This window comes from Peromyscus leucopus, chromosome 23 (genome assembly GCF_004664715.2).
Source record: "Peromyscus leucopus breed LL Stock chromosome 23, UCI_PerLeu_2.1, whole genome shotgun sequence".
Classification (NCBI taxonomy): domain Eukaryota; kingdom Metazoa; phylum Chordata; class Mammalia; order Rodentia; family Cricetidae; genus Peromyscus; species Peromyscus leucopus.
Genome location: NC_051082.1, coordinates 34,835,258 through 34,862,655, shown reverse-complemented (window position 1 = coordinate 34,862,655; position 27,398 = coordinate 34,835,258). Strand labels below are relative to the sequence as shown.

The following is a 27,398-nucleotide window of genomic DNA, read 5'->3' as shown; positions in this document are numbered from 1 at the left end:
TACAATTAAGAAGTGTTACTTATTTGAAAATGAACTTACTTTATAACTGAAAACAATGTTCTGTATAGTTGAGTAAAGATTTCATTGCTATCTTCTAATTCAAAGCATATGTTGTATGACTTAACCCATGCAATGTTCTAAAAGAAAGAAGTAAAAGGGAAAAGGCAAGTATTTTAGTTGCTAAAGTATACAAGAACAAAAACTAAATTTAAGTATCATCTCAAGTTATAATATATTGCTTACCTCGAGTAAATAAAAATACCTATTGAACTGGGGGCTCTTTGTATCTTCTAGTCCCTTTAATTGCCTCGTTATAAACATAAATATATCCTTTAAAAAGACAAAGTTATGCTTAGATTATGGACACTGAACGGACACACACGTTACACTAGTAGGACTAACTAGTTACTCACCAGCTTTGTAAACAGATAAGGATAGAGTGTAAAGAACAAAAAGAAAGGCAGAATTTTTACAGTACAACTTTACATAATGATCCTGATATATGAAAACCATGATACACTTATTATCCTTCATAGGAAATCATTACATACATCACATAATGTTAATATACAAAAAGAAAATGTTCATCAAATAGCAAATTAAACAAACAGGCTCCAAAAGTGAGTCAAATAAAATCCATGCTACTGTTAGAATAAAGGTATTGCAATAACTGAGAGCTGAGGACCTCCCTTCAAAAGCACTACACATGAAACAACACAATTACGTAGCAAGAAAACAATCTAGGAAACAAAAAAATCCCCAAATTCCCAAGTAACAATACAATCCATCACATATAGAAGTTTAGACATTTGAGAAAGAGAAACTGAAATAAGTTTGTCTAGCTTCTTAAACATCATTACATTGGAGTCAACTGCTTCCCCAAATCATTTCTCAATCTCTCCCTATCCTTAGTTTAGACTTCTTTTTTTCCCCTTTGTACCTACCTGGGTCTTTAAAGACAGACAAAAAAATTCACTTTCAGTTAAATTTTCCTGAGTTTCAGTTTTTGAAAACTGTGAAAGGACTTAAAATAACTAATTCCTCAAAGAAATTTTGTTACCAATCATTAAGAAAGACATTTCTCTATAAGTAAAATAATATACATTTGAAAAAGCAAAACTTATTACATGCAAATGACTTGAGTCGTGTTTCAAGAAGAGCGCTACACAAAGTACATCTTTGAAAAGTGGCTGCTTTGATAGTAGTGATGTATAAAACAACCTCCATTAATGTGATTTTCAGACAAGCTTCCCCGATTGTCTGAAAGAGAGTGCTTGGCATACTAGATCTATCAGAAGTTGGAAACAACTGTCAATTCACTCATAACTCCTAACAAGTCAAATGTCCAATCAGGGTTTGCTCATGACAGTAACAACCTGAGACTGAAAGGGAAAAATGGAAAATGAAATTTTTCTGTTATGTAATATTAACCAATGTGGCACTAATATAGACAAAAATATGGCCTTGGAGATAATCATCATTAAAAACTATCCCACAAATATTTAGAAAGCATCCTTAAAAACACAGTGATTCTTCAGTTCTATCCCCAAAACAGAAAAAGGGGGGTATGTAAATGAGACCAAAAGATTGATTCTAGAGACAGAGAAGCAGACAGTATTTTGAATGTTTCAGATAGTCCACACAGACCTTTATTTATCTCATCTACTGGATATTCTTCTCCTAACTGTCCTGATACAGAGACCAGATCTGTACCTGTTCTTTCGGGGTTCCTTTTCACCACTCCTAAGCCTAGGTCACTGTTTATACAAACTGAGAGGTCCACAAAAGAGGTAAATAAGTTGCACAGTGGTGCTCTTTATATTTCTTGTTGAGAGGATGTCAACAAAACATCTGGTAAGGAAGAGCCTTGGCTTCCACCAAACAAATAGATCATTCTCTAACCCATTAAAGTATCATGCAATCCAGGGGAAAAGTAACTACACAACCAGTTCACATGACCTATCTGTCCTCTACTTCCCTCATGTTGATATTCCTTGTAATACTATCATCCCAAACCAGACTGGGGATGCTGCCCAGTTGGCAGAGGTGGTCAAGGGTCAAGAAGAAATTACAGAAGTCTGAGGTCCATGTCTGATTTGGGTGTTATTGCTTTCCCTTAACCCTGCACTCAGTTCATGAAAAATAACTAACAAGACCATTTTTTTAAGTGAAGCAAACTTTCGGCTACTTTTTCTTACAATGGATAAATAATCATACTAAGGAAAGTAATTTTCTGACCAACAGTTCCAAAATCATTTACATGACTTGTCACATAGTCACTTGGTAGCTTTTGAACAGCTTTCATTCAGGTTTCTAGTAAGCACTATCTTTGAAAGAATGAACATGGTCTTTATTATAAATTTTCAACAGGAAAAGGAGCATCCTAAAATCATAATGAAAAACACAGCATCATGGTGTTATAATATGAAAACTACAGCATTCACTGTATAAGCCAAAGTTCCCAGAAAAAAAGCCTTGGTGATGCTGGACATTCTACAAAGTGAGTGACATAACAAAAGTCCTGTGGCTATGGCATGGCTGCAAGCTGCAGGTCTACAGACAAATCATCTTGGGCTCTCCTTAGCCCTCCTCATAACCCTTCATGTCCAGACCCCCATGTCTGACCTAACGACCTGTGCCTCTGGAATATGTGAACAGACTATCTGCTTCCACCAAGCCAAAGGCTCTATGACATAGCCTGCAACAGAGATGTCTCCACACTGCTGTAATCCATCTACCTGGTGTTCCCACCAATGTATTTAAAAGAGGCCTTGATTCATGACTTCTATTGTTCTGTTACTATAGACACCTCATGAAACTGTTACCACCTGCAGAATGCGATATTTTGGATAACCTAAATCTATGTTCTTGGGCCAAAGTCATTCATATTTGGCTCCAGAATAAAATATGAATTCCTTCCTTTCTGAGGTTGAGAGCTGGTGTGTGTGTGTGTGTGTGTGTGTGTGTGTGCGCGCGCGCGCGCCTACAACTCACTTAATCTGCTTTTTGAATTATATTTCAAAAGTTAAGTGTCACAGGAAACAGAAGTTTAATAATAAAGATTGATCCAGCCAATATAGCAGAATTCAAAGAAATTACTTAACTATTTCAATTTAATGAAAAGAAAAGTGTCAATGTGGCAGTGTTTCCCATCAGTACTTGCCTTTAGTTTATCAGGAGATGTGTAAGGAGCCTCAGGAGCATAAATTCTGAAAATATCAGCAAGGCAGCAAGCTACCAGTAAACGAACATCTTTATCAGGGTGTTTGAGGAAAAAGTCAGAAGCAAGATGTAAAGCTAGGTTCAGGTAAAGTTCCTTTTCCTCTTCAGAGTCCTGATCCATGTCCATGAACGTCTTTACAACCATCTATACACAAACAAAGATCATCAGATAGTCAGAGGTTTCCTGTAAACAGTCATGTCAGATGAAAAGAGACAGAACTTACGAAAGGTCACTCAAATACACTTTTATCAGAACAGTATAGAGTGAGATCCTCTACAAGGGGAGGATGAACAATCCTGAAAATATAACTCAAGTATAACTAAAGTATTTTTAACCAAGCACGGTACAAGTATAACTAAAGTATTTTTAACCAAGCACGGTAGCACATGCCTGTCATCCCAAGTCTCAGAAGGATAAGGCAGGAGGAGCATGATTTCAAGTTTAGTTTGGGCTACAAAGCAAAACTCACAAAGAATATATATACACACACACACACATATATATGTATGTATGTATATAAGTGTATATGTATACATACTTATTTTAGCAGTGGGTCTCAACCTTCCTAACACTTCAACCCTTAAATACAATTTCTATGTTGTAGTGACACCAACCATACAACTATTTCATTGCTACTTCATAACTGTAATTTTGCTACTGTTATGAATTGTAATGTAAATATTTGTGTTTTCTAAGGGTTTTAGGCGACCCCTGTGAAAGGGTCATTTGACCCACAAAGGGGTCTCAACCCACAGGTTGAGAACCACTGGTTTAAAGCAACTATTTGTCATTTGTCCATATCTTTAAATTTCAAATTCACCCTATGCTGTTTCCATTATTCAGGGTCTATATCTGTGGAGCTTTGTTGTCTCACTTGTACAAGTATGGTAAGAGTTCTATAGTGATTAAAAATCACATCCCTTTCTCTTTTTTTCTAATAGTCCTGATCTTAAAGAAAACCCTAGTATGACCATTCCAGTTTCCATGTGTTAGGGTTAATCTTCACTATCAACGTGACTAGATTTGGATCACATGGAAACATACCTCTAGTAGTGTCTATGAGACTGTTTCCTACAGACAGTACTGAGTGTGGGTGGCTTGGGCTCCTGATTAAATGAAGAGGAAGAACAGTACAGAGCTATATTCATCTCCCTGCTTCCTAACTGTGGATGCAATGTGACCAACTGCCTCACACTCCTGTTCCCAGGCCTTCCCTTCCCTGTACCCTCAAACTGAGCCCCAAATAAACTCTCTTTTCCTAAAATTGCTTGCCGAGGATTTTGCCATAGCAACAATATATCATTTTAGCCACTAGCCCACTCAAGCTGTGACTTTTCTATTTCAGCCTCTCCACAAGACTATGAAAGCAGAGTCAAGAAGGAATGTCTGGGGCTTAAGGCTGGCTCAACAATCCCAGCATGTGCTGCTCCTCCAGAGCTCCCACATGAGGCAGCTCACAATCACCTGCAACTCCAGAGCCTGAGGATCCAACACCCTCTTCTGGCTTCTGTGGGCACTGCATTCTCATGTGTGCTCATACCCAGCTTAGAGACACACATAATTAAAAATTAAAACAACAGCAACACTTGTTTTAAAGGATTTCAAAGATGTATTCGTAAGCAAAAATGCATCCTTCAGTTCCCATGAAGTGATCCAGTACAGCATAGGGCCACAGTAAAAGAAAATACCATATGGACATCATGGGTTCAATGAGATAACCACGTGTGTGTTACACAGAAACAAGCTGCAAGAAACAGATCTGTCTTCGTAATTATTTTTATAAGAGGGATTGAAACCAAATTAAATGAGAATTTATAGAGCTTAAAGTCTATAACATTTTCTCTACCTTTAGTATTAGTTGAAATGATTGTCTAAAGCTGTCCTATCCTTACTTCAAATAAAACTCAACAAAATGTATTCTTTCTTCAAATGAGAATCAAGAAAATTGTAGAACCTGAAAGAACACATTTCACTCTCACTCTGACAAAAGGTAGCCACACAGCATCCACTAGGTGGTGCTACACATACTAAACACTGAACAGGGCCACTGAGCATCACAGCCTGTGGTTTCCACTTGCTGGAGGCCTGGAGTTCTGCTGTAAAAAATGCTTTATTTACACTCAACACATGAAGCAGCCATGGGGACAATGCTGTTGGCAACCCTCTGCTTCGCCATGCCCAATGCCAAATCCAACAGAACCAACATGGACAAAAGGTATTATTCTCAAAACGTAAGCTCTCAACACCTTTGTGCCTATAAAAAGACACAGGAGGGGATAAAGAGTTAGGTGCATAGAACTAATTATTTTTCCTAACAATCTCTCTATACAAGAATGGGAAATGAAGTGTATTTTAATAAAATGGTATAGGAAAACCCAGAAATTATAAGAACAACAACCTATATGTTAACAAATTTTAATTCATAAAGCTTATATAAGTATTTATAAATAGCAAAAAGTATTACCATCCAACATTAAATCTATTTTCTATTTCTCTAAGGAGGAGGAGGATGCTAAAATCACAAAGGCAGGTAGGTGTAAATACAGAAAACGATGAAAATGTGCATTAGCCAGCTTGCTGATGCTGGAAGCAGCTGGCAGTAAAAGCACACTACACAACGCTGAACATGAAGACAATGAAACAATCGATTTTGCTCTGAGCCCAGATAACAGCAATTTTTCACTATTGTGTACTCAAATAGTGTTGTAAATCCATTAACAACTATCACTAATCCCAGCATTCAAGAGGCTTAGGCAGGATTATAAATTCAAGGCCAGCTTGGGCTACATATGGAGTTCCAGGCCAGCCTGAGCTACAGCAATGGCCTCAAGAGGGGAAGGGGCGGGGAGCTAAATTATAACTCAGATGAGACCTCTAAATTTTAGATGTATCTGAGAAAATAGTATGCATAAAAGTTACTAAGTGTTAATCGGTTTGTATGTGTATGCTGTCTTCATAGCACTTTTTCCACAAACATGACAGATAAGTAAATATCATTTCTGGGATAAATCTGAGAAAATAAATGTGTTGGTTTCACAAAAATTCAACAGGTCAAGAAAAGATAAATACATAGAAGAGTAAACACTTCATATATAAAAAGAGTTGAGCTTGGCTCTAGCGAATGAGACAGACACAAGTTCCTATTATATTGAGCTTGTCAGGAGGTGGATGGGTATCTTATCTGCGATAAGGTACCTTTTCTTTCAAGTACTATACTTCTGACAGCTGCATTCTAATTGCTGAAGGAAAAGTAAACAATATCCAGACCTCATGTGAAGTTATGGTAGTATTAGCAGCACTTACATGTGCATACACCACACAGCAACCTAACATATCACTGTTTTGTAAGGTTTTATGGACCTTCAGTGATGAAGAAAAGTTTTCCAACACTGACAATCTGAATACAGATCAGTAAACATTACAGAATGTACATGTTGAAATATTACATATGACCCACTAATAAGTATAATTTTATATTTTTGCATCAGTTGAAAGAAATGAGTATTAAACAAGACAAATGTCTAGATAATGCCCACAGAAAGAAAAAAGTGCTCAAGTTAAAAGTGATCTTGAGCAACTGGTCAACCAGGTTCACATGCACCTTGTCTGTTACTGTTACTTTAAACATGATAACAGTCACAGGGACCGTTAACGCCCTAAAGAAAAAAGTGAAGCATTATTCAAACGTAATCTAAGAGGCCCTGGTCAAGGAGAATGCCTCACGCAAGGGTAAGCAACCATCGTGGTTTGTTACTGTGTGCCAGAAGCAGAGAAAACCGCTATCAGTCAAGCTCTGACTACTCTAAAACTAACCTACCAGGAGGTGACCTACAGCCGAGGACTCCTAGAAATACCTAAAATTCCTTTTCCCATACTTGAAGAGTTGTGGGGGCAGGTGACGACAGTGAGCATCAAGTGGGAAGAAAGGGGAGAAAACTCGATAATGGACAGGATAAAAATATCATGTGACATGTGCCAATCACTCTCCCAGTAGCAGTAGGGTCCCACTGTTCCTTACCTGCCCTACTCCTACAAACTCACTCTCTGCCATTTGCTACCTTTAATTTTTTTTACCCTAGCAAAGCAATTTACATGGCCCTGCATGACGATCTCCCTAGGAAAGCCCCCCCCACTGCCCAGCTGTCAGAGCCACACACGTTCACATACCTTTAAGCGCCTCACCATCTCCTCTTTGGAGATTTTATCGGAGATCTCCTTGACACCAGGAGGGTAAGTAATCTTCCCATCGTTGGTCCTTGTCTTTGAATGAGCCATGATGGAAATGTCTGTACCCCTAAAGCAAGAAAATTATTAGGTACAAGTTAAAAACAGACATGTACTATAATAAATGTAAAAGATAAGTTGCTCCTCCACAATTTTTAATTGCCTCCTAATTTAGTCATCGAATGAAAACTACTTTACTGAACATTTCCCAAAATTACTGAGGAAAACAAATTTATTTCCATTTGCAGCAAGCTGTATAATTTGTATTAACTTTCCCCAACAAAACACACACAACAGAAAAAATAACCAAAATAAATGTTTAAAGTCAGGGACAGAAATGAGGGTGACTATGATCAAACTAAGTTGTATGAAATTCTCCAAGAATACAAATACATTATTTAATTTAAAAAAAAATAAAGTATCATAAATGATTCAGATAAAAAAAAAAATCTAGGAAAAGCAAGAACCCAGAGAATTGAACACTACAGTTTCTATCTCTCTGGTCTCTGAAGTTCTCTGCCAACACCGAGGAAACCAGGATTCGGCTCCAGTGTCCACATGTGACAAAAGGGACACGATATCTACACCCGTCAAGAGATTCTCCTGAAATTAATACGGACTTCTCCCCAGCCCTCACCCTGCCCGAGGAAGAGATGCGCTTACAACAGCAAGAGGGGAGACCAGAGACTAATCTGGTCCCCCGGAAACTAGAGAGGGCAATAGAGTGAAGCGAAGCAGTGATGGACACAGGGCAGGAGCCACTGGCTTTGGTCATGACCCTGCACAAGGTCCTGAGACCCTCAGAACACAAGCCCGTCCACAGCAGCCAAGTGGTAGGAATCCCAAGAACCCAACATAAGCAAATTCAAGTTCTGTCTGCAAGAAAGCATCTTCATCCTAGGCACAGAAGAAACTCAAGCACAGTGTTTCTAAGAGAGCATGAAGTCAAAAATTGGCAAGCACCTGAGGAGACAGGGTATCCTCCTTATAACAAACAAAACAAAAACAAAAACAAAAACAAAACAGGTATCAAACAAAACCAGAATCCTTCAGCTATTTCTTTCTTTTTTTTGAGACAGGGTTTCTCTGTGCACCTTTGTGCCTTTCCTGGAACTCACTTTGGTGACCAGACTGGCTTCGAACTCACAGAGATCTGCCTGGCTCTGCCTCCCGAGTGCTGGGATTAAAGGCGTGCACCACCACCACCCGGCTCCTTCAGCTATTATTACATTTATGGAAATCATAAAATAACTAGACTTACAAACTTAAATAAAAGACAATTTTGAAAATCTGTAAGGAGTAATTATAAAAACAAAAGCTCAAGCATGCAAACAGAGCAGCAAATAAAAGTTCAACAGACAAGTTCATTTGCAGATAGTAAAAATATTAGAATTAAGAAAAAAGAAATTATCTCTGTGAGTTTGAGGCCAGCCTGATCTACAACGTGAGTTCCAGAAAAGGCGCTAAACTACACAGAGAAACCCTGTCTCAAAAAAAACAAAAAAGAAAAAGAAAAAAGAAATTATCCAGGGCATAACACAGAGACATGAAAGTAAAATACAGAGGAAGGGTGAGTCTATCTTATGACTCACAGATGAGTGAACAGTCCTCATAACTGCATAAGAATCATAAGACAGCAATTGAAATTCAAGAAACCAAAGACAATAAATTCAAAATAATAGGGATAATAAATCAAGAAAATAAAATCTCAACACACTCAGGTCATATTTATATATGTTTGTGCATACACACATACATACATACATACAAACGTGTGTATGTAACAAAAAACAAAGGAGAAGGGTATGAGAGGTGAGCATGGAACAGGCACTAATGGGTAGCTGGAGGAAGCAGGAGGGGAGGAGAGAGAGGGTATTCTCTTTCAGTTAAAAAATTTTTTTTGTTTTTTGTTTTTTGTTTTTTTTTCGAGACAGGGTTTCTCTGTGTAGTTTTGCGCCTTTCCTGGAACTCACTTGGTAGCCCAGGCTGGCCTCGAACTCACAGAAATCCGCCTGGCTCTGCCTCCCGAGTGCTGGGATTAAAGGCTTGTGCCACCGCTGCCCGGCCAAAAAAACATTTTTAAAGAGAGTAAACTCTAAAAGCCAACACACTCACTGCCTTGAAAAGAAGAGCATTTGAAAACAAACAGGTGATTTCTGAGTAGCAACAACATAAGCCAAGAGACAATAAACCTCATCTTCAATATGCAAACCTAAAGTTTAGATCTAAGGAATGTGATTGACAATAACAGGTGAAATAAGGACACATTAGCCAAACGAAGTTCGATAGGTGTCTACATGGGCATATGTGTAAAGCACTCAGGACACTGTTTAGCACATGTTAAATACTTTGTGCATATATAATACATGTGATAAACTGAAGAGTAATATAAAGGAGACAGAGCAGGTGGATCTCTTGTGAGCTTTAGGCCAGCCAGTGCTATATAGTAAAACTCGTTTGTGTGAGGTTTTAAAATGTACAAAGAAGATTTTATAAGTAAAATTTCAGAAAAATATTCTCTAGAAAACCAAGCAAAAGAAAGTACAATCTAAATAATACACACACACACACACACACACACACACACACACACACACACACAGACATAGGGCTCCAGGGTTCACTTCTTTGTATGTGTTCAAGAGAAACAAGCATACATGTCTAGTGTAAGACATATACTCAAACATTCACAGCAAACACAAGTGTCCATCAGCTGTGGTATAGTCATACAACAAAAATACAATTATGGAGTCAATCAATTACTGCTTCAAACAATAAGGTAAATTAGCAGTAGAATTAACTAACGGATATCAAACACAAGGATATCAAACACAAAACCCCACAGATACACGCTTATATAAAAATTCTAAACCAGAGAGACAAACCTCTACAGTGTTAAAGCAATAGTCAAGTCAGAAAATACGTGTAAAACACCTGTCTGGTCAGTGACTTGTAGAACTAGCTATATATATATATATATATATATATAAAAAACTCGCAAAAGGACACTATAAATATACAATTATACTGACTGGAAAGGAGGGCTTTACAAGCTGGGTAGAAGCCTGATGCAAGGGAAACTTGCATGAGTCTACAAAGACGGCCTCAGCTAAGACTCCTGGCAGCAGTGGATGCACAGCCTGAACTGGCCATCCCGAGATCGGATTGGTGACAGCTACTACTATGCTTGTCATCGAAGAGCCTTCATTCAGTGACTGATGGAGGCAGACTCAAGACCCACAGCCCAACTCGGGGAGTCCTACTGAGGAGGGAGGAAGGGTCATAGGAGCCAGGAGGGACGGGGCATCACAGGAAAACCCCCAGAAACAGCTAGTCTGGCTCACTGGAACTCACAGAGTCTGAAGCAATGAGCAGGGAGCTGCATGGGACCAACCTAGGCCCTCTGCACATGTGACAGTGTGTACCTTGGTCCATCTGTGGGACTCCTGGCAACAGGAGCAGGGAACAGGAGAGCTGGGTAGAGGGAAGCTAAGAGATTTTGAATTAATTTCCCTTTGCTTTTGGAGTATTGTTCTTATCATGAACATATCTACATTTTTCCACTGTCTTTCTTGGTTCGGAGATGCTTTCCTTGGCAGCTGTCCCTAGTAATCTGGCTGGCTCTTGGGAACCTATTCCTCATTCTGGATTGCCTTGTCCAGCCTGAACACAGGAGAATCTCGGAGCTTGATCTTCCAGCGCTTGTGATATATCAATGCTTTATTGATACCCATGGGCGGCCTGCCCCTTTCTGAGTGAGTACAGAAGAGGAGTGGATTGGGCGGGGTGGAGAGGACGGGGTGAACGGGAGGAGAGGAAAAAGGGAAGGGGAGGCTGCAGTTGGGAGGTAAAATAAACAAATTAAATTTAAAAATACAACAGAGTGACAAAAGAAACAAACACGCTGGAAAGCACAGAAGCAGCAGGTAAGATTCGGCAGTATTTATCTTCTCTAAGAGCGCAAACTAAACCTCAATCACACACCAGACAAATGACTGAATGAAATGACAGTGGCAGTCATGTGGGCAGGGTGTGAAGAAGCTCATCTGTCAGACATTACTGGTGTACAGCCGCAGTAAAATAATTCTGGCACTTTCTTATTAAAATGAAAAACAAGTATTTAACCAGAGCCAGTAAACACATTATTAGACATTCTCTAAGAAAAATGAAAACTTACATTTATAGAAAATACCCCGAAACTGAAAGCATTCCAAATGTGGTGGGTTTTTTGTTTTTTTTTTTTTTTTTTTTTTTTGGGGGGGGGGTTGGTTCAAGACAGGGTTTCTCTGTGTAGTTTTGGTACCTGTCCTGGATCTCACTCTGCAGACCAGGCTGGCTCTGCCTCCCAAGTGCGCCACCACCGCCCGGCTCCAAATGTTTTTGCTGAGTGAAAACTGATAGTAAAAGAATGCTGATACATGCAGTAATTGAACAGTCCCTATGCAGTCAGGCTCAAAGGGTTATACGTGGTATGGTTTGTTTAACAGTCTTGAAATGATAAAAACCTAGAAACAGAAAGCAGGTGAGCAGCTTCCAGGAAACCAAGTGGAGGAGCAGGTAACAGGCAACTGCATCTACTGAAGCTCTACAGCAGTGGTTCTCAAGCTGGGGGCTGGAACCTCTCTGGGGTCATCAAGACCATCAGAAAACACAGATATTTACATTACAATTCCTAACAGCAGCAACGTTACAGCTAAGAAGTAGCAACAAATATCATTTTTTGCTTGAGGGTCACTACAACATGAGCAACTGTATTAAGAGGTCCCAACATTAGGAAATTTGAAAGCCAATGCCCTATAGGATTCAGGCACACAGAACTACACAGATACTACAAAGACTGTTGAGCAAAACCTTAGGAATAAGGGAACCAGAGACATGGTTCAGGCGCTAATAGCACTGGTTGCTCTTCTAGGACTCAAGTTCAACTCCTAGCACCCACATAACAGCTCACAATTGGTTTTAATTCTAGTTCCAGAGGATTTGATGTACTCTTCTGGTCTCTGCAAGCACTACACACAAAAATGATGTACATACTACATACATGCAGACAAAAACACCCATACACATAAATTAAAAACAAAAAATTCACTGGGGGTGGTGGTACACAACTTTAATCCCAGCATTTGGGAGGAAGAGGCAGGCAGATCTCTGAGTTTGAGGCCAATCTGGTCTACGGAGTGAGTTCCAGGACAGCCAGGGCTATACAAAGAAACCCTGTCTCAAAAAAAAAATCAAGTGTAAGTTATGTGAAATCCATACCCATGTCAACTTCTTGGTTCTGCTATAGTTACATAAGTGTGCAGGGGACAGATGCACGATGGGCAAAGTAATCCAGCATGGGGACCAGGTTCCCAAAAGCCAGCTAAGCACCAGGGACAGTCCTGATCCCACCGCTAGGAGTCCCACAAACAGACCCAGCTACACAACTGTCACATACACATACAGAGAGGGCCTAGGTCGGTCCTATGCAGGCTCCCTAACTGTTGGTCCAGAGTCCATGAGCTCCCACGAGCTCAGGTCAGCTGTGTCTGTGGGTTTCCCCTGGCTCCTACATTCCCTCCTCCCTTTCTTCAGGACTCCCAGAGCTCGGCCCAGTACTTGGCTGTGGATCTCTGCATCTGTTTCCATCAGTTACTGGATAAAGACTCTCTGCTGACAATTAGGGTAGTCACCAATCTGATTACAGTAGATGGCTAGTTGAGGCAATTCCTCCACTATTGCTAGGAGTCTTAGTTGGGGTTATCCTAGGGCTAGAGGGATAACTTAGTGGTTAGAAGTGCTAGCTGTTCTTCCAGGGGACCCAGGTTCAATTCCTAGCACTCACATGACAGATTACAACCATTTGTAACTCACACATGTATGACATATATATATATATATGAAGGTAAAACTCATATTTTAATTTTTAAAAATTAACTAAAATATGAATAAGGTTAAAACAGGAGACAGAAAAGGTACAAAGGAGAATGGAGGGAAAGACTGGAAGGGAAGGAAAGAAGGAAGAAAGGGGAGAAAGAGAGAAAAGAGGCTGAGGCCAAAAAAAAAAGTTGGAAAATTTATTCTACAAATATATATAAAAGTCCTCAAATACCAAGACATTAAAGGAATTAAAAATAGTGAATGGGGAGCCGGGCGGTGGTGGCACACGCCTTTAATCCCAGCACTCGGGAGGCAGAGCCAGGTGGATCTCTGTGAGTTCGAGGCCAGCCTGGACTACCAAGTGAGTCCCAGGAAAGGCGCAAAGCTACACAGAGAAACCCTGTCTCAAAAAACAAAAACAAAAACAAAAACAAAAACAAAAAAAAAAAAAGAAATAGTGAATGGACTTGGTCCTACCAAATATTCAAAGCCAATACAAAGCTAAAGTAATTTAGACGATGTGGTATTGGTAAGGGGAAGGAGATCCAATGGAGCATAAGAGAAGGCCTAAAAACAGATTCAAAAACATGAAACTTACGTGAAAACAGTGACAAGATAATACAGTATCAGCCGGTAAGGAGAGAACAGAAAGTACTGCTGTTCCCATACTTCACACAAACAGCAGATGAATTCTGGGTAGATGAAATCCAGGTATCAAAACCCAATGTAAAAGCCTTTAGAATGTAATGAGAGAATCAGCACTGTTTGCCAAGATCCACGCTCCTAGGTGCGCTCTTTTACACAAACAACAGTCACCAAAGGGGAGCATAGCTAAATGCAGCAGGCGTCACAAATCTGCACTCCAAGAGTCGGCACAGGGGCCGTGCAGACAAGGGTAGACGACAGCACAGAATGCGCGTAGCCGTGGACTCAATTACTGTGCATCTACTTTTGCATAATATTACCAGCAGTAACTGTGGGAGAAATGAGTTAAAATGGACCTCAGAGTCTACCAAGAGAAACACATAACCCTAAATAACTAAACCACAGTCGATTTTTAAATCATCATAACATAAACAGCAAACACGAAGCCTAGGGAAAGGATTTAAGCAAACAGAATCTATAAAGGTATGGAGAGGATGGTATAAACAAGAAAAAAGACTGGCAAGGTTCAGAATATATCACTGAAGCAGGAGGGAGGGGTAGGGAGGGGGGAGACACACGATGATGACACATGGAAAATGCAGGTGAAAGAAACGGGAGCTAAAAAAGAAAAGGTAAGAGCCAACAAGGGGGCAGGTTTCTGAGTTGGCACTGAGTCTTATGAGCAGAGTTCAAAAGGCTGTGAATACACACGGGCTTGTCTCAAGAGCGAGACACACTTACCACTGCCTACCTACTAAACAAACTCCATGAGCCTGAAAGTTCTAAGTGTACACGTAGTTCTCCCTCTCTGACCTCCACTTAGCAGAGCTGTGTTCCTCCCCCAATACCCAGTCACATTCTGAGGCTATACAAACGGCATTTATCACACTGTACTCACTATACTTCTTTCTCCCCTCGATCATTAACTCCTTAAGACAAGCACAGGTATCACTGTATGCTGCTGTTATTACATATGACAGGCATTACTAGTTAAGTACTCACAAAGTACTTTGCTGAATGAATGACAACTATTTTGAGAAATTGTAGTTATAATAAACTGTACAGAGTAGACAAGGAAAGAAACCAAACAGAACCATCTTCTCAACCTTCCTAACGCTGGGACCCTTTAATAAAGCCCCTCATGTTATAGTTACCCCCAAATAAAAAATTATTTCTAGATCTGTGATTTTGCTACTGTTATGAACCATAATGTAAAATATCTGTTTTCCAACGATCTTGGGCAACCCTTGTGAAAGGGTCATTTGACCCCCAAAGGGATCACACCCCACAGATTGAGAAACGCTGAAACAGAGTGAAACCAGTTAGGAAACAATGACAAAGAAAGGGATATAGGCAGTGGCTATAATACAAGAAAACTGACTCAGTCACAAGTAATTCTAGTAGAAAAAGAGAAGACTACTATAAAATTCAAAGCATTTGTTCATGAAAAGCTGCTTATTTAAGTATTAACTGAGAATTCACTTGGTGCAATAGACTAGGTACTAAAACTACAACAGTGAGCAGCTGAAGAGACTGCAGAGACCATGTGGAGGACGCTTGCTGCATAAGCAAAAGGCTCGGAGTGCTGATTTTTAGCACCTGCATAAAGGCTGGGCACAGCGGCATGACCTGCAGCCCGCACTGGGAGAGGATGCACATAGAGCAGGGCTGGACGGCCAGACAGCCGAGCTAAACAGTGAGCTTCAGGTTCACCAGGAAGCTCTGGGAGAGCCACAGCATGGAGGACCACAGAGGAAGTGCCCAACATCAACTCTGGTTGCAACAAGAGCACACAGGCCAGCACACAGTCACCAGTACAGTAGTAAGAAATGTGTAAGATGTATGCCCTGGTTATAACAGAAACGGCAGACAAAACACACCAGATCTTGAGGCAAATTAAGTTTCATCTACCAGGCAATTCTATTTTATAGAACTAGACTCTAGATTCTAAAGTTTAATAGAAAAGTAAGACTATACTCTGTTTTGATAACATCTACTGCTTATGTTATGCCAATTTAAAAGTTTAATTAAGAAAATGTGAGGCGGGGGATAGAGATAGCCCAGCACTAAAGAGCACTGATTGCTCTTCTAGAGGACATGGTATGATTCCCAGCACCCACATGAAGACTCACAAGGGATCCAATGCCCATTTCTGGCCTCCGCAGGCACTGCACACATGTGATGCAGGCAAAGCCTCCATACACATAAAAAATGGAACGTGCGGTTGAGGAAGTAGCTTGGGCAGTAAAGTGTCACCTCAGCCTGAGGACCTGAGTCGGACCCCTAGCATCCACATAAAAAGACAGGTGTGGTGGTGCATACTTGTAATCAATCCCAGAACAAGGGAGGCAGGGATAGGAATGGGAAGATCCCTGAGATTCACTGCCCAAAACAAGAGGGGAAATGGCCTCCTGAAAAGTAATTCCTAAGGCTGACCTCCACGTGTACCTGTACACTCACAACCACAAACACACCTGCACGAAAACACATACTTGCACACAAGAAGGGAGAAGAGGGAAGCCAGGTGAAGGGAGTGATGGAGAGAGGACAGACCACGTGAACTCCAGCACAGAGGCAGGCAGACACCGTAATATCATCACTCAGGTGACAGAAGGAAGACTGTCACAAGGCCAGGGTCAGCCTGTGTAGCAGTTTGTGTGCTAACAGTTTGTGTAGCAAACTGCAGGCCAGCCAGAAGTAAGACTGTCTCAAAAGATGGGGCTGGATGAGCTGAGATTCCAAGACTGAACTTTGAGGAGATAAATATACTGATGGGGAGAAATCAAGACAGAACGTCAAGAAGCGTAACAGACACAAACGCCTGGGGACGAGGAATCTGAAGACAGGGTGACACACAGTGGCGATTACTTCAGTGAAGACACACAAAATGACCTCAGCAAATACTGCCTTGAACTTGGGTGATATTTTTAAAAAATGTTCTTGGAAGATAAAACCAGATTACAAGGCAAATGAGAAGGTGGAAAGGAAGCAGAAAGGAAACAAGGCAGAAGAGAGAATGTAGGGAACGGGATCTACACCTGCTGGAGGAAACTGAGTAGACATGCTCCTCCCAGACTGACAGACCCAAGGGGATCTGCTAGGGCTCATCCCAACACAATTTCAACTATTCACCTGATAAACATAAAACAAGAGAGGCCGGGCGGTGGTGGCGCACGCCTTTAATCCCAGCACTCGGGAGGCAGAGCCAAGAGGATCCCTGTGAGTTCGAGGCCAGCCTGGTCTCCAAAGCGAGTTCCAGGAAAGGTGCAAAGCTACACAGAGAAACCCTGTCTTGAAAAACAAAAAAAAAAAAAAAAAAAACAACAAAAAAACAAGAGAGAAGAGTAACTGCTTTAAAAAGAACTTATATAAAAATGTACCCTACTAGAATCTATTTTATATACAATACATACTAGGAAACAATGTACTCATTTACTAACTTTCTTCTCCATTTCGAAACACAAATTTTAACTGTGGGTGAGTACATGTCTATGGTCCCAGGACTTGGGAAGCAGAGAAAGGAAGATTAGAGCTCAAGGCCAGTCTTGGCTACATAGTGAGACTATCTCCAGGAGATGAACAATAAATTAGTAAAAACCAAATTTTAAAAAATACAAACTTTGTGGGCTGGAGAGTATAGTTGGTTGTTTTATTACTCTTTACTCTTTTGGGGGTCCACCACACAGCTCCCAATTAAATATAAATGGAGACTTATTCTTTCTTATGAATGTCCAGCCTTAGCTTGGCTTGTTTCTAGTCGGCTTTTCTAACTTAAATTCTCTCGTCCATCTTTTCCTCTGGGCTTTTTACCTTTGTCTGTTTCTGTGTACCCCACGGCTTTGTTGTGTAGCTGGGTGGCTGGCCCCGATGTCCTCCTTCTTTTTTCATTCCTTCTTCCTCTCCTCCCAGATTTCCCTTCTTATTTATTCTCTCTGCCTGCCAGCCCCACCTATCCTTTCTCCTGCCTTGCTATTGGGTGTTCAGCTCTTTATCAGACCACCAGGTGTCTTAGGCAAACAAAGCAACATGGCTTCATAGAGTTAAACAAATGTGACATAAAAGAATGAAACCCATCTTTGCATCATTAAACAAATGTTCCCCAGCATAAACAAATGTAACACTTCTTAAAATAATATCCTACAACAGGAGCATTGGCTCAGTGGTTAATAACACTTGTTGCCCTTGCTGGGTTGCATTCCCTGCACCCACATGGCGGCTCACAACCATCAGTAACTCCAGTTCCAAGGGATCTGACGCCCTCTTCTAGTCTCCTTGAGCACCACATGCATGTGGTGCACATACACACATGCCAGCAAAACATTCATACACACTTTTTTAAATTGTGCTGAAGAGATGGCTCAGTGGTTCAGAGTACTAGATGTTCTTACAGAGGACCCAGGTTCATTTCTCATTACCTACTTAGCAGCTCACAACCAACTGTAACTCCAGTTCCAGGGAATCTGATGCCCCTCTTTTGACCCCTGCAGGTACAGCACACATGTGGTGTACATACATACATGCAGGCAAAACACCCATATACATAAAATAAAAATAAGCATAAAAAATCTCAACTGAATTTATAGTAAAAAGATGACAACCTAGAATTCTACTACTTTTAGTGGATGATTTGAAAGGTTCAGAAAGCACTTAAATTTAAAAATTATATGTATGTTGCTGCATTTACATTTTGTGTCTGGTATAAACAATAGATATAAGGAAATAATCTAAATACTATAATCTTTGTAAAACTCGGTTATTTAAAAAGTTATTTAAAAAACTCAGATATTTAAAAGAAACATATATTTTATTTTTAAAGCCAGGTGTGGCAGCAAACACCTTTAATTCCGGCACTGGGGAAGCAGAGGCAGGAGAATCTCTGTGAATTCCAGGACAGCCAGAGCTACATAGTGAGATCCTGTACGTGTACGTACGTATGTACGTACACACACACACACACACACACACACACACACACACACACGTGTACTTTGTTTTTAAAAAGTAGTTTTATTAATACTTAAAGAATTTCATACAATGTATTTTGTTTGTTTGTTTGTTTGTTTGTTTGTTTTTCAAGACAGGGTTTCTCTGTGTAGTTTTGGTGCCTGTTCTGGATCTCACTCTGTAGCCCAGGCTGGCCTCGAACTCACAGAGATCTGCCTGGCTCTGCCTCCTGAGTGCTGGGATTAAAGGTGTGCGCCACCACTGCCCAGCTCATACAATGTATTTTGGTCATAGCCACATCCCTCCTCTTTACCTCCCAATGCATCCGAGTTTGAGTTTTGTGGGGGTTTTATTTGTCTGTTTGCTTTTGTCTTTTCTTTTTTAAACCCATGGAGTCCAATGTGTGCTGCCCAACAACTCAGAACAGGGCCTTGCCCTCAGTGTGCTTGACCTACTAGGGGAATGCCATTAAGAAAACTGACTCTTCTCTCCCAGTAGCTATCATACGTCACTCGCTCCTCAGCTACTGGTGGGATCTGTGCCCATCTCAACTGCTGTGAGTCATATATGCAACTGCCCCACTGTGTCCACAGAACACTGTCACCCTGAAGCTATCCACTACCTGTGGCTCTACAAATCTCTTCTGCCCCCTCTTCCTCAAAGATCCCTGAGCCTTAGGGATAGGAGTGTGAAAGGCATAGTCCATTCATTTAGGGCTGAGCACTCTACCATCTCCAAGAAACATTTGTCTCCTTTACAAACACACCAGTAGTCCTAAGAAGAAGGAGGGGAAATCAATTTAATCATTAATTCTTGACTCAAGATATATAAGATCTTTCCACTGGATGAAACAGAAAAAATAGCACTGAGAGGAATCAACAGCAAGACAATAGCTTATTTTTTTCAGAAGACTTAGAAATGAATCATGACATTTTAATGATTTTTCTTAATGAGTCACAATGTTTCATTTAGTTCACTATTACTGAATCAAAACAAGCTACTACTAGAATCCCTACATGGTCATGTTTATTAAGAGATGTTTTTCCTCCTGGGATTTCAACTCCAGGTTTAAGGCAGAATTAGGACAACTATAGAGTTCGTCAAGACTCTAAACCAAAGTCTTCCCCGACACTGTACATCAGAGAACCAGCAGGTGGTGGCACACTCATTAAAAGACAATCCATACAGCAATTAAACAGAATGAGAAGTTGGGCTTACTCTTGTCGAGGACAATGGAAAAATCTAATAAGAGAAACTCCTAACGAGGGGGGGGAGGCAAATAAATGAAGCTATTCTCCCCTAAATACATAACCTTACAGCAACATTTGTTTATATTCCAACTGTTTAAACAAAAGGCTGTTTCCACACAGTGGAAACTCAGCTAGCATCAGATTCAAACAGCACAGGCGTTGTCAGAACTACTTAAGGCTTCTAATGACGACAGTGTTAACGTCGTCACTCATGGACTGAAAGGTGATTACTTCTCAGTGTTAGCAGCGCGTGCAATGCCCTGTCCGATGAAGAGAGAAAACTCACCACTGTAACACACCTGGTTTTAATTCATTCTTTTCAGGGAAAACATGTTTGTTTACTGATTATTCTTATTAATAAAGTAGAGTTGTTCCCTCTGTATTGGTGCACATTTGTAACTCAATTAAATGTGGAACAAGAACGTTCTGTTTTACTTCTGTGCCATGTGCAGACTTATCATTATTCTCAAAGCAATACAGCTTTAACAAATCTTTACTTAATGTATTCACTGTATTAGGAAACAAAGTCATCTAGATATCAAAAAAAAAAAAAGGAAAATATGCCAAGTCTATGTGTACATATTTGGTCATTTTAAGTAAGGGACCTGAACATCTGCAGATTCTGGAATTCAACAGAATTCTGGAACCAATCCAACAGACCTGGGAAATGGCTGCAGTTTCCAATAGTTCTTTTAGAAAACAGACCAATTTTTGAGTTTGTGTTTTGTTAATGTTATATTTTAAAAAGGCATGGTCATTATCTCATATTCATCTTTTTTAAAAAGTTGGGCATGGTGGCACACGCCTTTGGTCCCAGCAGAGGCAGATGGATCTATGCGAGTTTGAGGCCAGCCGGGTCTACCCAGTTCCAGAACAACCAAGACTACATAAGGGGACCTTGTCTCAAAAGCAGTGTTCCATGAAATCTCTTTAGAGGTCGTATGTCTTATATAAACAGTGCTAACCTCTGTCTTTACGGAAAGCCGTTCACTTCTCTAGTCAGTCATCAACTCAATGTCACTGTAACAGAGTAAAATTCCTGAACCTCTCTATCACATCTCAGGCAGACATTCCTGCACCCCTTCTCTTAGTAGACGACTCCACTGAGAACATGGAAGCTCAAGAAGAACTTCCTTAGCCTCCTATCACCAAATCCAATGTCTGGACACATTTGCTCCCGTCTTCTACTGTGCCCAGAAAGGAACGAGCCCACTGTGGAGCCCAGGCTCGCAGGCTCTGCAGCTCCCTGGGAGCTTCCCTCATTAGTTCTCTTGTCTTTCCACAACCTACCCTACTCGATATATCCACTCGGTCTCTTCAACCTACCCTACTCGATATATCTACTCGGTCTCTTCAATCTACCCTACTCGATATATCTACTCGGTCTCTTCAACCTACCCTACTCTATCCACTCGGTCTCTTCAACCTACCCTACTCTATCTACTAGGTCTCTTCAACCTACCCTACTCTATCTACTCGGTCTCTTCAACCTACCCTACTCTATCTACTAGGTCTCTTCAACCTACCCTACTCTATCTACTAGGTCTCTTCAACCTACCCTACTCTATCTACTAGGTCTCTTCAACCTACCCTACTCTATCTACTAGGTCTCTTCAACCTACCCTACTCTATCTACTAGGTCTCTTCAACCTACCCTACTCTATCTCTACTCTAGGTCTCTTCAACCTACCCTACTCTATCCACTCGGTCTCTTCAACCTACCCTACTCTATCTACTAGGTCTCTTCAACCTACCCTACTCTATCTACTCGGTCTCTTCAACCTACCCTACTCTATCTACTCGGTCTCTTCAACCTACCCTACTCTATCTACTAGGTCTCTTCAACCTACCCTACTCTATCTACTAGGTCTCTTCAACCTATCCTACTCTATCTTCTAGGTCTCTTCAGTATTAAACACTGCTCTTCGACAGAAGGCAGGCAGGTGTGTTCACAGAAGGAAAGACAAACAGCACATGTGCTTAGACTACATTTCTCATACTGTTCTAATACAGCTTCTCAAATCCACTAAAATCAGCTCTAATGCTTTCACCATCATCATTGTGGCAGACTGCAGAAAGGGCAACCATTTCCCTCTCTACAAACATGCAGTGTGACTTGCTTTTCCCATCAAGAAGTAAGGATGGGGAACTGGAGAGATGGCTCAACGATTAAGAGCACTGGCTGATCTTACAGAGGACCTGGGTTCAAGTCCCAGCACCCACATGGCAGCTCACAATTGTCTGTAACTCCAGCTGCAGGGGGTTTGACACCTTCACACAGATATACATGCAGGCAAAACACGAATGAACATAAAATAATAAAAAAAAAATTAAGAAGTAGGGATGGGCTAAGGGCATAGCTCAGTGGAGCATCTGCCTACCATGACCGAGGTCTTTGGGTTTGATCCATAGTACCACCAAGTTAAGAAAGGTTTCTAGCCTTGAATCTAAATCTGATCAGGCTTTTACCTAACCTGACCAGAAAATGGCAAACTCATTAAGGTCCTTGGTGTTGAGTTTACTAGCCTCGGGTTCTGGACAGTTGAGTAAACCTACACTATCCCTTTGTAATTATCCATTAGTTAAATGAGAACAGAGAGCCAGGCATGGTGGCATATATCTGTATCCAAACAAGGTAGACAAACTAGGGAGTTCAAGGTCATCCTCAGCTACATACCAAGTTTGAAGACAGCTTGTTGGCTCTATGAGACCCCATTTCAAAATACCCAAATTAAAAAACATCTAAAGAAAGGAACCAGTTCATCTACACATGGTCATCAAAGAGTCAGCCCTAGCCAAACCACCAAGTAATCACATATACACACATACCTGGAGAAGCCTACCCAGATCAGCAGGGCAACCCTGATCATCCAACTCCATCCAAATACAAACTGTCAATCTGCAGAACTGGAACTGGGAATTAAGTCATGGGTGATGTGCTGCACAGCCTAAGTTGAAGGAAGCCACAGGTTTCTAAGTTACTAAATCAAATCAAACACCCTCTGACCCTTACGTACTCCATTTGAGCAATGTGACACAGAGCTGGTCAGAGCTTCCTTCTTGAGACACTCCTTTCCTTCAATCTCTAATACACTATTACTTTTTACTGATTTTTTTTCTCCTACTTTACTGGTCACACTTAGCCCCTTTACTTCCTTCCCTGCCACCCAATCTCTTTTTGTATGGCAGCTTTCTCTGAGATTGGAACATTCTGAGATTGAAACATTCTATCTCCCAGGGAAGCTCCTCAATACAAAAGTAAACCATTCCATTAGCTTCAGGAAGTCCCTGAAACTGCCCAGATTGACTAGGCCTCTCCCCTCCAGAGTGAACAATAAAGACCACTGAGAGTCACTCTCAGACAAGACAAGCTGCAAAGAAAAATAAGACTGAGACCCAAACAGCTGCCTGTAAAAAGCAGAAAACAGCCAAGCTGCATGGAAGAGGTCTAGACCAACTGAGCCACCTGGAAAAGAATGTCCTTCAACATACTGAGCTGCCTGCAGGCTGTGCAGCATGCTCCAGGTTCCCAGTTTTTATGAGCTGTTACCCATGTTGAGTGGGTTTTGATGATACAGCTGTCTTTGCGTCTTTCTGCTCCTCTAAGTTACCCCTCGCCCTCAGTTCATTAAGTAGCCCCAATAAAGCTCACTGGTTCAACCAATATGGTATCCATATTTGGTCTGTCCTGAGTTCCCTATCTGGGATGAGCAGATGCGTGTGTTGAGTCTCCCCAGAAGTCTGTCCTACAATACTCTAAATATCAACAGTCTACCAGTGCTTAAGTCATCCTCTCTGCTCTTTTGACTGTACAAATTTCTCTCCCATGGCGGCAAGCTTTGTTATTGAACCCTCAAAACAATGAAGAAAACAGATCAAGTTATCTTCTCTGACTACAGAGCCCGTGCATAACAATAGCCTCCTTAATTCTGACATTTGGATAGTCAATGACATGGAGAATTAAGAGACCTGAACTAATCAATAGTCTCCAAACTTTCTCCTTCCCCACAAAGTTCTCATTTTGTCTTCTCAGTGTTACCTTTGTGTATCTTACTTTTATCTCCCAGAAAACAAGAAATGATCCTTGGCAACTTCTTTTCAATATTGAAAGTTAATAATCAAGTCATATAAATGCTGCCTGCAAAGCAAACTAAACCCACCACCCTTACTTAGCCGTCACTTCATCACAAACTAGTCTGAGCTACCTCTGATTCATTATTCATAGAGCAGCCAGAAGACCTTAATAGGCCAACATCTTCCTCTCACTTCCTTATTGAAATTTTTAGACAGCTCTGTTACCAGAATATGCTCCAAATATACCAGTCTGAATGCTTTGTCATTACACTCTAGTCACAAGTCGATCCCTTAAAGGTGCCAAACCAAGACCTTTCTCTCTGGGATATGCTATCCTGCTGTGTGGAGAAACTTCTCATTGGTCCTCATGCCTGGCTAGCTCTGATTTTTCAAGTCTCATAGGCCAGTAAAGGAAGCTGCCTCAAATCTGAATCTAAAGTAAAACTCTACATGTTCTCCTACCACTCCTGTGTGACTCTTTCAAATCACCAAAAAAGGATTAATTCTCTCATGTCTGTTTCAGAAGCCAAGAGCCTGAGAACACACTCAACCATACTTCCTGAGCGGGAAAACCATCAAGAAACAGTCCTCGAGACTGTATGTGCTAGTACACGCCTGTGATCCAAGCATTGAGAGCTGAAGTAGGAAGATGAGCAGTCACAGGCCAGCCCCACTTCAACTCATAGTGAATTCAAAGACAACCTGGGCTATCTGAGACTCTGTCTTGAAAACAGAAAAAGAAACTATCGTGGGGCATGGGGCACAGGAGTCGCAAATAAACCCACAGGGTATTAAGCAGCAGGGAAATCTAGCTATGGAAACATGGTGGTTGGTGACTGTGTACTCTACTACAAAAAGCAAGCTCAAAGGCTCAGAACACATGACCGTCCATTTCTAGGCCTTAAGAGGTGCCTCCCTGCCATCTGTAGTTTGCTGCCAGGCAGAGTAATAGTCTGGGCAGCTGCTGAATTTCCAGCTTGTTCCAATTAAGCAGCTATGGCTAGGGAAAGTCTGAAAGCACTGAGAGACCAAGAGCAGGCAGAAAGCTTGGTTCCTTCAGTTCCATATACACATACCCCATACCACTCTAGTTGAGAGCTCAAGGCTGTTTGCTTCCCCAATAAAGAGATACCCTTCAGCTTAGATATTTGCTGAAGGGGACGGGGGAGAGTGTCTCTCAAACAACAGGCTGTAAAGCTCACTGTAGCTGGTAACAGCTACCAGTACATACACACAAAAAGGGAAATGTCTAAAGTGAATGCAGCCCAGGCTCGTACTGATCTGGGTCCACAGTCATCATGAACAGCTTGTATAGAGAATGCAAATAACTACAGCAGAACTCAATGACAATCTACTGGCAATGACTAACTTTACCCTCTTCGAGACTGGAGAGTTGGCTCAGTGGTTAAGAGCACTGGCTTCTCTTCCAGAGGACCCGGGTTCAATCCCCAGTATTCACATGGCAGCTCACAACTGTCTATAACTCCAGTTCCACGGGGTTCCAATGCCCTCTTCTGGCCTCTGTGGGCACTGTAAGCATGTGGTACACAGACACGCAGGCAAAACATTCATGCCCGTGAAATTGGGGGGAAAAATGAAGACTAACTTTACCCTCTTCAACTAGCAATTTCCAGTATTTTGGCTCCAAGAACCTCCCCTAATTCTTTATCTTCTTTTTCTGTTTGTGTTTTGGTACTTTTTTTCCTTTTTACTGTTACTTTTTAGTACTGTTTTATCTTACTCTTTAAAATCTTATGTTTTTATTTTTTTCTCACAGCTTTACTTTTGTGTTGGCTGAATATGAAGTTATAATAAAAGAGAATGCAAAATCTTGCAATGCTAAGGAAAAATTCTTCAAAGAAAGAGCTTGAACTTAGAGGACCAAGTAGAATGTGATGAATCAAAACTAAGCCTTCATTCAAAGGAAAGACTGTGAAGAAGGAGCACTTGTCGTAACACATAGATGGCAGGCAGGACAAATGAACAATAACTGACAACTGAAATGAAGTTCAAGGAAAGGATGCTGTCTGGGATCAAGTAACCAGACTAATCAAGGAAGCTAGGCCTGCTGTGCTAGGGTCAATGGAAGAACAGCTAAGCTGAGATTCAACCTGCTCAACACAACCACATATCTGCAGGAAATGGTTTGCTGCTTTCCAGTCTCCACTTGGGAAGGAAACAGTATAACAGACGCTAATGTAAACATCAGAAGCAACAATGTTGGCTCAATCAATGTTAGTATGCGCTCATAAGCGGCAGATTTCCAAGATACGTATTTAATATACCTTTGTTAAATTACAATTAAGATAATCTAAATAGCCGGGCGATGGTGGCTCATGTCTTTAATCCCAGCATTTGGGAGGCAGAGCCAGGCGGATCTCTGTGAGTTCAAGGCCAGCCTGGTCTACAAAGCGAGATCCACAACAGGCACCAAAACTACAGAGAGAAACCCTGTCTCGAAAAAAATAAAATAAAAAATAAAAAATGAAAGATAATCTAGGAGTTGACATTTGCGGAGGCCAGGATGGTGTTGCTCGAGAGCGAGCAGTTCCTGACGGAGCTGACCAGGCTCTTCCAGAAGTGCCAATTGTCAGGCAGCGTGTTCATCACCCTGAAGAAGTATGATGGTCACACCAAACCTACTCCACGGAAGAGGTCTGTGGAGGGCTTCGAGCCTGCAGAAAACAAGTGTCTGTTAGGAGCCACAGATGGGAAAAGGAAGATCAGCACTGTGGTGAGTTCCAAAGTGAGTAAGTTTCAGACAGCCTATTCAAACCTACTGATAGCTAACATGGATGGGCTGAAGAAGAAGGACAAGAAGAACAAGAAGAAGAGGACCAAGCCAGCACAGTGACGGCCGTGGCCATTAGCAACAGCTGAAGAGCAGTTTCCTGTTTGCTGCTTCTGGCGTCCTCTGAGGTAACTGTTTTCATGGGAGGGTCGGTCAAGAGAGAAGGGTTGGCCAGGCGGTGGTGGCGCACGCCTTTAATCCCAGCACTCGGGAGACAGAGGCAAGCGGATCTCTGTGAGTTCGAGGCCAGCCTGGACTACCAAGTGAGTCCCAGGAAAGGCGCAAAGCTACACAGAGAAAGCCTGTCTTGAAAAACCAAAAAAAAAAAAGAGAGAGAGAGAGAAGGGTTGGCTGATCATCGGGTAGTTGTGGTCAGAAGCCCGTTTGT

The 27,398-nt window shown here is 41.3% G+C and overlaps 2 protein-coding genes across 7 annotated transcripts in view; one reads left to right on the top strand and one right to left on the bottom strand.

Annotated features, from left to right (window-relative positions):
* Positions 1–27,398, bottom strand: part of Pds5b (PDS5 cohesin associated factor B) — a 160,385-nt gene that overhangs the window by 90,913 nt on the left and 42,074 nt on the right. For all 6 annotated transcript variants that reach the window (XM_028878096.2, XM_028878091.2, XM_037198395.1 and 3 more), the window contains exons 2-5: positions 7,391–7,517; positions 3,164–3,367; positions 244–330; positions 40–137 (exon numbers count right to left, since the gene is read on the bottom strand). In XM_028878096.2, the coding sequence (XP_028733929.1) occupies positions 40–137; positions 244–330; positions 3,164–3,367; positions 7,391–7,498 (497 nt within the window). In that variant the 5' untranslated portion in view covers positions 7,499–7,517. The remainder of the gene's footprint in view (positions 1–39; positions 138–243; positions 331–3,163; positions 3,368–7,390; positions 7,518–27,398) is intronic.
* LOC114699165 (signal recognition particle 14 kDa protein-like) lies at positions 26,660–27,251 on the top strand. Its single transcript, XM_037198396.1, has one exon. The coding sequence runs from the start codon at positions 26,744–26,746 to the stop codon at positions 27,071–27,073; it is 330 nt and encodes a 109-aa protein (XP_037054291.1). The 5' UTR covers positions 26,660–26,743; the 3' UTR covers positions 27,074–27,251.

Coding starts and splice junctions, on each gene's coding strand:
- LOC114699165 (XM_037198396.1), top strand. CDS start 26,744: ATGGTGTTGCTCGAGAGCGAGCAGTTCCTGACGGAGCTGACCAGGCTC.